The sequence below is a fragment of the Sphaerodactylus townsendi genome, linkage group LG04 (genome assembly GCF_021028975.2).
Source record: "Sphaerodactylus townsendi isolate TG3544 linkage group LG04, MPM_Stown_v2.3, whole genome shotgun sequence".
Lineage (NCBI taxonomy): Eukaryota > Metazoa > Chordata > Lepidosauria > Squamata > Sphaerodactylidae > Sphaerodactylus > Sphaerodactylus townsendi.
The window spans coordinates 153,254,520-153,266,677 of NC_059428.1; the positions used below are offsets into that span (position 1 = coordinate 153,254,520).

The window sequence follows — 12,158 nt, forward strand, 5'->3', positions numbered from 1 at the left end:
TTACAAGTTATGATTCCTCCCTTCTTTTCTTCCTTCCGTTTAAAGATCACTGGACAGAAAGCCCCAGAGACCTTCGTTAGGAAAATCTCGAACTCTTCCCAGCATCCCACAGTCCCCTGTCATAAGCCGAGTTCCTGTTCTGGATTCGAAATTTTATACTGAAGATATGCCAGAGCAGAAGCAGTGCAGAAATCACGCTGCTCCGGATTGTCAAAAAGGGTGTACAGTGCCCTCTACCGGTAAGTTTAAATAAATATAAGTACTGTTTCTTTTCTCTAATTTTTTTCCTTCAATTTAAGTCTCCACTACATGTTTCAAACATCTCAAGAAGACTTTTGGGTAATCCTCGTTTCAGAAAACCATTTTGCAACAATGCTCAAATTCCATCTTACTACTGTGAGTGAAAACTGAATGAAAGCCATGAGTATTTTGTTTTATTTCTTCGGGATCTTGTTGGCATTGATACCCTGTGGTTGGCGTGTTTTTGTCCTGACCGCCTGCCTTCATCATCTCTCTATCTCCCTCTCCCTGTCAGGAGAGGCGTGGCAGCTGGAAGATGACTGCAGCGACCCTGTTCGAGACCTTTCCCTTCAGCCTAGGCTCTGCACCACTATGGACGAGGCCCCGTTCAGATCCTTCAGAACCCGGTCCTTCTACATGAGGAAAAGTCTGTCAGTCGACAACCACCTGAGCTCCCTCAGTTACTCTATCCATCCCGCCGAAACCAAGACGGAGCGTGTCAAAACAAAACTTCGGAGGCAGTTTGTGAGTAACAAAATCTGTTGCTTCACTCAGGGGTAGGACAACATCACAACACAACATCATCACAACATTTCAAGCATACAACGGGTGTTCCACGTTAACCCTGCTGCTAGTTCTTCCACCACTTCACATTACAGAACAGCATTAATAATTTATCTTCCGGCGCTGACGACACCCTCATTTTCTTTATGACAAAAGTGACAGAACGAAAGTATCGAATCTGGCAGACGCTTAAATTCCTCAAATGGTCTCTGTGTCTGTCTTGTTAAAGCTAACTTCCATTTTTTGCATCTTACGTATCTCCTGCTGAGCATTGTGGGCTGGTAGCTTAAAGCTATTTCAGTTTTTTGCACCTTACATATCTCACACTGGGCAGTTTGGGCAGGGAGGATAGAAATGATGTTGAACTGTGTGAGATGTTGCGTCCACCCCAAACCCTAGATGTGATGTAAACACGTCAGGGGCTTTCTGGCTCCTGAATGCCCTTATATCATATTGTGCGCAAATGCAATATTATTTCTGCCCATGGATCTTTCTTCCGCTAATTCCAGAAGGCTCTTCAGCAGGAGCCTTCTCACCTGAAGCAGGTAGGTGATAACACTAGCTGGCACACACCCATCTTAATATATTCTTCCACTTTTGGAATTTGCCACTGAAATCCTGAATTTATCCGGAGGTAAATATGGCTGTGCCATTTTGTCATCATAGTTCTCCTGGAGGCGTAAGCCATCTTGGATTGGGTGGTTTCGCACCCCAGTCTCTGGGAGGCAGGAAGTTGTTGTTTGAATTTCCTGTCTGGCTGTTGCCTTCCATTCTGAGCCAGTATTTTCCTGCCTCAGAACGGGAGAGCAAGGACCTTGATAGCTCCTTGGAGAGTTTCTGCAGGTTTGCTTAAAATTGTCTTGTCTGGTCTGTAATTGCTGTCTTCCCTTAGTGTGTCATTTTCCCCCCCGGGCTAGTATTAGAACTGGGAAAGAGGTTCTTTAGTCAGGGCACATATTGGCGCCAAAAATCAGGCTCAACAAAATGGCGGCCCAATCCTTCTCTCCCCCAAGGGAGAGCTTCATCAGGTCCGCGGCTGAAGGGACCAGGTCTACCCGCCATAACCCCCCTACCCACTCGGGCAGCCATTCGGCCGGCAGTGAGTTGGGCGACGGCGCCCGTCTCCAAAACCGGCCGGTTTCTGAGGCAGGATGAATCCCAAGAGATCCGATCCAGCAGCGTGCCGAAGCAGCAAGTCAGGCGGAAGGTTGCGGCTGCAGGGACCAGAGCGCTCGAGCACCTCGGCGCTACCGGCACCTGACGGAATGGCTCCACAGCCCAGAGCACGGGCGGAGAGCCAGCTGAGGGGGGAGAAGAGGAACGCCGTGGCACACCAGATCCGCCGCACCACTCGACTGGCCGCCGCCTCTCTATCTCTTCTCAGGTGCCTGAAGAAGAAGCCGATTCAGCGATGCACGGAACACGGTCCGACGCCTTGGACGGGCGGAGGCAAGAGTTCCCCAATGAGGAAGGGAGTGGGCCCCTAGTTCCATCAGGCATACCGCTTATGGGGGAGGTTGGTTGGGGGGGATGGCAGAATTTTCCCCCTCAGGACCTTGCCCAGCTCTTAGCCAGGACTGTTCAAGCAGCCATGGAAGGGAGAAATAGTAGGAGCAGGTCACGAGTGGCCACTAGAGGCCGCTCAAGGTCTCCCTTAGCAATTCAACATGTTAACAGAGCTCGATCTAATTCGCCAGCAGTAGCTCTGCCCTCCAGTGGCCAGTTAGCTGATAGAGATCCACTCCTTTTCCCAGGAGATGAATCCTTAAGTGAGGAGGAAATCATGGATTTTCAAGAACACTTTTCTGATTCCGAGGATCCTAGGACAGATCCTCCAGAACAGTCTTTCAGGTTATTCAAGCTAGAGGATTTACCACAATTATTGACCAAGGCCATAGCTGCTTTGGAGCTCCAAGATTCAGAGGACGCTCTGGAACCTCCTGGAGCAGAACCTTGTACCAGCCAAACCAGAAAGGGCAGGCCTAAGGGAAGTAAGGACTACTTTCGAGTGGAACAAGAGCACTCCTCTTGTTTTCCAGTACCAGAAAAGTTTGAAACCAGAATGCAAAAGGACTGGGTTAGTCCCCCGGCCAGTAAGGGTCTTCCGGCTACTGCAAAAATCTGTATGTTTTGCCAGCATATTTCAACGATATCCTACAGGCCCCACTGGTAGATGCCACCATAGTGAACCTCCAGTACGGGGGAGCGGTCTCCAAGGAAGGGGAGGGATTTCCACGAGACTCTTTAGACAAAAGATCTGACGCAGCCTTACGCCGTGCGCACGAGTGGTTGACACACTCCATTAAGGCGACGATTCCCACTTCCATAATGGCAGGGGCCTCCATTGTCTAGCTAAAGCGTCTCATGGACATGTTACTCCCAGAACAAGTAGGAATTAAAGAAGGGTTGGAACGCATGTTAAAGGCCAACTCCTTTATAGCCGATGCCATCTTTGATGCCATGTCCTTCTCTTCCAAAGCCATGGCAGCCATGGTAGTGGCCAGACGAAATGCATGGCTCAGACTTTGGGTGGTAGACCCACATTCCAAAATTGTGGTGGCTGGCTTTGACTTCCACGGGAAAATGCTGTTTGGTAAGGATCTCGACAAGATATTGATTGAAGGGAAGGATAAGAGGAAATCTTTGCCCAAAAGTGTCAACGCCACCTCTCCGCAACGATCGTCTAGAATGTCTTTTCGTATGCAACGTACGCTCCCCAGATTCAGCAAGGATACCAGACGTTCGTCATGGGGCGAAAAGCGACGATGGCAGAACAACCAGCCCTTTCGGGGAAGGTCTTCATTTCGAACCTACGGCAGAGGAGGGAAGTTCTCAGCAGCTGACAAGCCGACCAGAACCTGACTATGCAACCATTCCCATAGGCGGCCGCCTGTACCATTTTCGCAACGCGTGGTCAGGCGAACACGTAGATGAATGGACACAGGAGGTGGTGTCTCAGGGTTACTCTATTGAGTTCGATCGTTTTCCCAAAAACAGGTTCCTTTTGTCTCCTCTATCGAAGCAACCAGAAAAAGCTCGCAGAACTATCGAAGCGATTCAACACCTCATCAACATCAAAGCCATAGAGGCGGTTCCGGAGAGTGAGAAGAAGCTGGGAGTATACTCCCATTTCTTCATTGTTCCCAAGAGGAACGGAGACTGGCGTGCCATCCTGAATTTACGTCACGTCAACCGTCACATCAGACTGCATCACATCAGACTGCAAATTCAGGATGGAAACGTTGAGAACCATCTCAGAAGCACTCAGGCACCACGATCTTCTGTCATCCCTCAATCTTATGGAGGCATATCTGCACATCATGACACATCCGGCTCACAGGAAATTCCTCCGTTTTGCTGTCAATCATCTACATTTCCAGTACCGAGCACTTCCATTCGGATTAGCCACTGCTCCCCGAGTTTTTTCAAAAGTACTCCTTGCTCTCCTGATTGCCCCATTCTGGCCCAGACATCCATGGTTTTCGGTAATTCAGGAACTGACAATTCTGCCACCTTTTCATCTGCCTCAAAGATGGGATCTTCTCAGTCAGGGGCCAGTGCATCATCCACATCCCGAATGGTTCCGATTGACCGCGTGGCGGTTGAAAGGGATTCCTTAAGAAGAAAGGGATATTCGGATCAGATGACGAACACCCTATTAGCATCAAGGAGACCAGCTATGATCCGAATGTATAACGCCACGTGGAAGACCTTTGTCTCCTGGTCTAGGTCAAAGGGCATAGATCCCATATCCCCGCAATTGGCCTTGATTTTGGAGTTCCTGCAAAACAGGTTTGAGAGGGGTTTGAAGAGTGCCACGTTAAGAAGACAGGTGGCAGCTCTATCCACCTTTTGGCCCACCTTTCAGAATGTTCCGGCATCTCGCCACCCAGATGTAGTGCGTTTCATTCATGGAGTGCGACAAATTCAGCCTGTACCAATTTACAGATTCCCATCCTGCGTCTCCACCCCATATTATCTGCACTTTCCAAAACTCCCTTGGAGCCAGTGCAGACGATCCACCTCAAGTGGCTACGTATGAAAACCCTGTTTCTTGTGGTGATCACTTCTGCCAGGCGAGTGTCAGAACTCTGGGCCTTATCGGTTAATTCAAACCTCTGTGTTTTCCATCCGGACCGAGTTGTTCTATGAACCGATCCTACATTTAAGTCCAAGGCTAGATCGGCCTTTCACAACAGACAAGAGATTGTTATCCCGAGTTTTTATCCAAAACCATCATGCCCGACGGAGAAATTATGGCACAATCTGGATGCCCAAAGGGCATTAAAAGCTTTCATCATTAGAACCGAAAGTATACGTAGAACAGATTATCTCTTCATCAATGTGACAAGCCCTAATCTGGGACACCAGATGTCAACAGCTTCCATAAATTCAACTATTAAGGCCTGCAACTATCGAGGCCCACAAGGCCGTTAACATACCAATACCATCCGGTATCACAGCGCATTCGGTTAGAAGTGCCGCCACAAATGCAGCTTTTAGGAAAAATGTTTCAGTAGAAAGCATCTGTAAGGCAGCCATATGGTCTATGCCCGTGGTGGCGAACCTTTGGCACTCCAGATGTTATGGACTACAATTCCCATCAGCCCCTGTCAGCATGGCCAATTGGTTCGCCACCCCTGGTCTACGCCATCCACATTTGTTAAACACTATAAACTAAGTTCATGGATGGCTGCCGAAACAGCATTTGGCAGATGAGTGCTGGAACACATCTTGCATGATCATGCCTAACCCTCCCTTCTTGGAGGACACTGCTCTAGGAGGTCCCAATCCAAGATGGCTTACACCTCCAGGAGAATGGACCATTGGATACTTACTGGGAAGGGTCCTTCTCCTGGGGGATAGTAAGCCATCTTGGCACTCCCATGGCATATGATCAGGATGTGTTCCTTTATCCATATCAGTGTTCTCAGATTTAAATACATACAAATAGGTTAGATTTAAAGGGATAGCTTCCCATGTCTTCCTGTTACCATGTTTTTTCTTTTCTGTTTGATGGGTTTGTTTGTTTGTTTGTTGTTAAAGTTAAATGTTATATAGCTTTGTTAGTTGAAAATACTGACTCAGAATGGAAGGCAACAACCAGACAGGAAATTCAAACAACAACTTCCTGCCTCCCAGAGACTGGGGTGCGAAACCACCCAATCCAAGATGGCTTACTATCCCCCAGGAGAAGGACCCTTCCCAGTAAGTATCCAATGGTCCGTTCTTGATCCTTGCAAAAAAGCTTGACATTGCTGAGATCTCCGGACCCAGAAGTGAGCCAATGGTAGGTGTTTAAGAATTAGTATACTTAAAGGTAGGTAACATCTACGAAATATAAATAGCTGGGCCAACCCATATACCAAAGAAAGAGTCTAGAATAGACAGAAGTATCTGTCTTCGTACATAGGAATTATATTTTATTTTAATACATATCCCACATTTCAGCTATTTGATCCCAAGAGAAGACTATTTAGGTATTCCGGGATCTCTTTTGGAAACTTCAGTTCTAACTTGACAATTGAGTTCTTCGGTCTAGGCAGATTAGAGCATCGAGGCTATTTATTTATTTGTTTGTTTGTTTATTTGATTTTATAGACCACCTCATCCCCAAATGGCTCTAGGCGGTTCACAATACAATGTAATGTCCAATAAATTAGTTAAAATACATCTAAAAACATTTAAAATTCGGGTAGAGGCCAGCCATTCAGTACATAGGATCTGAGCTGGCCAAAACTGACATGCAGAGCAACTGAACCCCTGAACCAGATACCCTATTGTGGAAGAAGAGCATAATAATTTATTGTCCCTCTGTGATGAATGGCAGGGGATGGGGGTGGGAGGGAATAGCACAGGAGCAACAATGGCAGATGGGAGACACAGAGGGCCGAGCACTCTTTCTGCTTTAAAGTTTAATGGCTTTATTTTCCACTTGAAAATGATACCAGATTTGAAGAGTGATATGTTGGTTTCTGTACCTCATTACCAGTCTCAGGATTGTAATGAAGGGATCAGATGTCTCTCCACTGTAAGGTAATGCTGCTGCATTAAGTAGAGGTGCCATTTTGAGGTGTACTTGTGCACAAAACCAATCAGGAATGTGGAAAGAAAGGAGGAGGGCTTGCAGCAATCCTTGTGTGCCTAGAATGAAGGGAGAAAACATCCTGTAGTAAACTGTGGTAATTCCACTTTTTTATTTTTAAAGGCTAAAGTCTTTTCACTCCCCCCCTCCTCATCTTAAGGTAGTATCCTATCCTGGTATCAATTAGATTTTCATTCTCTCCTTGGCTTTATATCCCCAAATCTGTCTTTTGGGCTGCTTAGAAGAGCCCTGAACGAGGGACTTTTCTTTCAAAGTCCTGGACTCTGGGTTTTTTTCTCTTTTTTAAATCTCTGGAATCATGCAGGTGATCTTTAAGTCAGGACAGAGCAGGCAAATTTGACTTTGCTCTCATCTAATGGGATGAGAATTTGGATTGACCGTAGCAAGAGAAAGACTTGGAAGCCTGGTGGGACGTTTCTGTGGATGACAGATGGCCTCCCGACTTTACAATTGCAAGCCACTAAAAGAGAAGAGATGAAATTACATGGCAGCAGGAATTAAAGCAGTTACCTGGTGTGCTGACATTTGTGGTGCAAAGCAGGAAGCATCCAGAAGAATTTCCAATGTTTACAGCAAAATTGTTTTGCTTTGGGGTAAGAAACACGCTGGTTTCCTCCTGTTCCTCTGCACCCTCATCTCTGATACAACCATGGTTTCCCATTGGTTGAACTAACTCTACCTTTCTTCCCCTGCTATGCCACGAGGTAGTTGGTCTGATCTACCTGAGTAAGGCATCTGAAGGTATTGAGAGAAAGTGACTGTGTGTAAAAATACGTGGGGAAGGGTCCTAGGAATTAATGGTTAATGCTGAGGGCTTTCAAGGGGAAGGATTTTGAGAGCTGGAATTCACTGAATGAATGAATGAATGAATGAATGAATGAATGAATGAATGAATGAATGAATGAATGAATGAATGAATGAATGAATGAATGAATGAATGCCTTTATTGGCATTAAAATGTATTTATGTATTTCAAAGATGTATACCGAGCTGCTGAGGCTGAGCCTCCAGTTGCCCATTCCTCCTTTAACATGAGGGCATGTGTAGTTCCATGGTTACTTTTTCAGACTTTTATAATTTTCAACGTATAGCAGCTAGCAGGGCTGTGATTTCAGCAGGAAGACCAAAGGGGGAACTTTTGGGACTTTCCCACCAGGGAAAGTCCCACCAGGGAAAGTCACCACTACTCTTCAAACTGGTTTTATCTCCCCTGGGGGTTGATGAAAGCTTATTGGAGATAGTGCTCTTTTGCCAGGGGAAAGAATTAATGTATTGTCGAAAGCTTTCATGGCCGGAATTGCTGTGGTGTTGTGTGGTTTCTGGGCTGTATGGCCCTGTACTAGTAGCATTTTCTCCTGACATTTCGGCTACATCTGTGGCTGGCATCTTCAGAGGATCGTATGGTAGTAAAGCAAGTGGAGTATATATACCTGTGGAATGGCAAGTGGTTCTTTCTCCCACCTTGGACATTCCACAGGTATATATACTCCACTTGCTTTACTACCATCAGATCCTCTGAAGATGCCAGCCACAGATGCAGCCGAAAATGCTACTAGAACACAGCCATACAGCCCGGAAGCCACACAACACCCCCCAGAAAGAATTAAGTTGCTTCATCCTTCCCCTTACCCTAGTATTTGTCTTTAGACTGTTGCTCCTGTGGCTGTAAACTCTTTTTTTTAAAAGCTGGACACGAGAACATGCCCTTCTACCTTAGAGAGCAGAAGGAACCTCGAATTATAACGGTAGAGATTAGAAATGAATCTGCTTGGGAACTTTCTTGGAGAATATGGGTTTGGAGCCTTCCTTTTTGTACATGTGTCCTAGTTAAAAGTGCCAACGGTGTTGTTTTTCTTGGGCAACCCAGACACCTTGATGGTTCAGTGATTTACGGGATAGTTTCCCTTTGGTAGCTGTGTGTAGTCGCAACGACTTAATTAACCGTCCTTGGGGTGCAAGACCTGCTTTTCATGTGTTAACAGAGTCTTCTTGAGATGACTAATCTCGGGTAGGAAATGAAGCCAGTGGACCCTTTTCCCTGACATTTACATGTTAATTGAGTTTTAGCTGTTAGGGAAGTTAATTTTATTACCCACCCGATCCATGGGAATTAGATCAGCCTTGGCTCATGTGAAGGAAACGGGTCCTGAGGTCACTTGTCACAGCTCTGGCTGTTTTATGGGGGAGGAATTGGGCAAGTGGGGGGGAGGGGGGAGGAGATAGCGGCTCGTGGGGTTATAACTGCGGAGGCAGTTTGTCATTTCACTTCGAGAAGTAATTTGTGGTTTCACAGGGCGAAGCTGTTTTCTGACCTCAAGCTTGAATGATCGAACATACATCTTCTGGTAACAAAGTTGCTGCCTTGAGTCTAAAGAAATGAGACAGGATATAAATATTTTAAATAAAGTACAGTTTATAGCGTGGCCCTGCTGAAGGAAAGAGCTGATGTGCATGAGCTTTTAAAAATTCCTTTCCCCCCTTAAATGTGCCGGTAAATTATGCAAAACAGAAACGATTTCTCTGGAAGCCTGGTGGCGTATCAGTTTTTTTCTTATTTATTTTGATCCTTCCCAGGGTGCCTCATGGTTTTTGTCAACAGGAAGGGTTTTGCAAAATGGCAGAGGCATCCCTTTGGTGGACTCAGGGATGCTACCTTGTCTAATTCGACTCTCCACTTCGCCTTGCTGTGAGGCAGGCCATGTTCAAGCTTAGCCTTCACAAATAATTCTCTTTATTTCTGCTGGGAAATATAGAAATAAACATTAACAGTTATTGTTTTTCTCTACAGTACTGTTGAGATGTCAGGGGGGAAAAGAACAAAAGGCACCCAGCTACCCAGCTCTTACCATGTGCAAAGTACACAACAGGTTTCAGCAATTGTGTGCTTTGCTGTGGTGGATAATGCTGCGTTCTCTTTGTAAGCTTCCAGCAATCCTTTGGGCTTGGCGTGAAGGTTTTTTCTCAGCATGTGTGCCTTTGCAGCACAAACTTCTCAACCCTTTTGGCTGATGGAGCTTCAGTGCCTTTGAAATATATTCAGGTTTAACTGGCTTATGGGATAAACAAAACAGTCTGACACCAGCAATCATACTGAGAATGGGCTATTTTCGGCAGCGGCTTTATTTTGTCTCCCGAGCGCACACAGAATATTCTAGTGGGACATACTGCTGTATCTAGAGGCAGACGGGAAGGAAGGAAGGAAGGAAGGAAGGAAGGAAGGAAGGAAGGAAGGAAGGAAGGAAGGAAGGAAGGAAGGAAGGAAGGAAGGAAGGCAGGAGGAAGGAGGGAGGGAAGGAAAAGAGGAAAGGAAGGAAGGAAGGAAGGAAGGAAGGAAGGAAGGAAGGAAGGAAGGAAGGAAGGAAGGAAGAGGAAGGAAGGAAGGAAGGAAGGAAGGAAGGAAGGAAGGAAGGAAGGAAGGAAGGAAGGAAGGAAGGAAGGAAGGAAGGAAGGAAGGAAGGAAGGAAGGAAGGCGGCAGGCAGGCAGGCAGGCAGGCAGGCAGGCAGGCAGGCAGGCAGGCAGGCAGGCAGGCAAGCAGAATTAAGGTCCAGTCAAGTGAAACGTGAGCTCCTAGACTAGTCTCTGAGAACCCCACAGCAATTAGATTCTCAAAGTTCCTTGCAATTTTTAAAAATAGTGACTCCTTCAGAGGTCCAGGAATCATTTGGTGGTTCTCACATCACACAGCTAGATTCTATAGGACCAGCGTTGCTGTGAAAGGGTGCAGCATTCATGTTAAATCTCCCAGTAGTGTGTGTTATAATGACATATTTTCCCAGTTTTGCTGTTGTGCAGACTGTGAAGGTTAGAGCATGTGCACACCTTTTATCACTTTGAGTGCCTTGTGAAAACAACGTGTCGGACTCAGTGGTTTGGCCCAAGGCCCTACTTGTGTGCATGCAACATGCTTTAGTCTAAAGAAGACACAGGTGTGTTACAGAGGTGTTTCAGATGTTGACTGTTGAGTATATCATTGAATTACAAACGCACAAGCTTTGCAGCTGAATCCAGAGCTGAGGTGGACAGGGACGGCTCCGCTAGAGCACCACTCCTTCCTCTGTACAGGCCTTTCCTGCAGTGCGGGAAGCCTGAAAAAGTCACCTTCATGCGCAGTTTTGTCATGCTTCATGTTGTCTTCTTTTGCCATGGAATTCATAACAAAGAAGCAGAGCATTGCGTTTTACTGGCTATTACTGCTCTTCCGCTTCATGTTTAACTGTTTCCCAGTTATTCACAGCGAACCCTTGCAAGCCTACCTGTTTACGTTGGACCAGCTTTTCAACGTGATACCTTGAAGGCAATTCCCACATCTGGTCAAGGTAATTCTTACACAGAGTTGTAGAAGGAACTCCCTGGAACTGGATTAAGCTCCTGTTCCTGTTTGGTTGCCTTCAGTCCCAGTTTTGGGGGTTTCCTAGTTTCCTCGGTCTTACCTGCCTGTGCTGCTTCTCTTGAGACTGAGACTCAAGTGGTGTTTTGACAGCCACAGAATTGGAGGAAGCGTCGGGCAGCGGGTGGCATTCTGGTCCGTGACAGCAGAAAGCAAGCTGGAGTGTTCAGATGTCAGGGAGGCTGCGTGACAAGGATAGGAAGATAAGAAGAGAGGAGACAGTCTGGCCGAGACAGCAGTTGAGAGAGAATTACTAAGGAGGGGCTCTATTGGCTTCAGAAACGTCCCCCGTCTATCTGCAGATCAAAGCGGGGAATGACAGTCCATGTCATGCTGGCTAGTTGAATGACAAAGATAAATATCAGGAGCGGTGGGCCAATTTATAACTCCCCAGGGGAGCACGAGGGCACACTGGTCCGAGCAATACTTGAACCACTGTGATATTTCACAGCAAGCTGAGAGCAGACTGGCAGAGGAATTTATTTTCCTTTCAGGAAAACGGTACCTAGCTCATATATTTTCCTTCCATTAGAGAGTTTTATGTGAACAGGGCGAAGAAAAAGAACTGTGTGCTACCCCTGTTGTTTTTTTTACTACAAAGCCTTTTTTGTGAGACCTTTTGGGATGGTGATGCTTACGACGGCTGCTTCTTTAAACAAAGACTGACGCTCTGGTCAGAACGATGATTCCCTGTGTTCAGTTCTATCTGTTCCCAGTACTGGTAGGAACCAGGTTTATGTTTAGAGCCAGGGTTATGTTCCCCTTGTTTCCCTTGTTGTGTTCCCCTTTCCCCCTTGTTGTGTGGCAGTGGCAGTCTCAGTATTGAGGCATTGGTACACAAGAGATAAAATGCAGAGAGG

General features: G+C 46.4%; 1 protein-coding gene across 8 annotated transcripts in view; it reads left to right on the forward strand.

The window, feature by feature from the left end:
* The window catches only part of LOC125431855 (ankyrin repeat and fibronectin type-III domain-containing protein 1-like), a 310,810-nt gene that overhangs the window by 85,729 nt on the left and 212,923 nt on the right, over positions 1–12,158 (forward strand). For 7 of the 8 annotated variants that reach the window (XM_048495029.1, XM_048495028.1, XM_048495032.1 and 4 more), the window contains 2 exons: positions 46–239; positions 536–765. In XM_048495029.1, coding sequence (XP_048350986.1) covers positions 46–239; positions 536–765 — 424 coding nt within the window. Of the gene's footprint in view, positions 1–45; positions 240–535; positions 766–12,158 lie in introns of those variants that run through there. The other variant, XM_048495037.1, reaches the window with a different exon arrangement.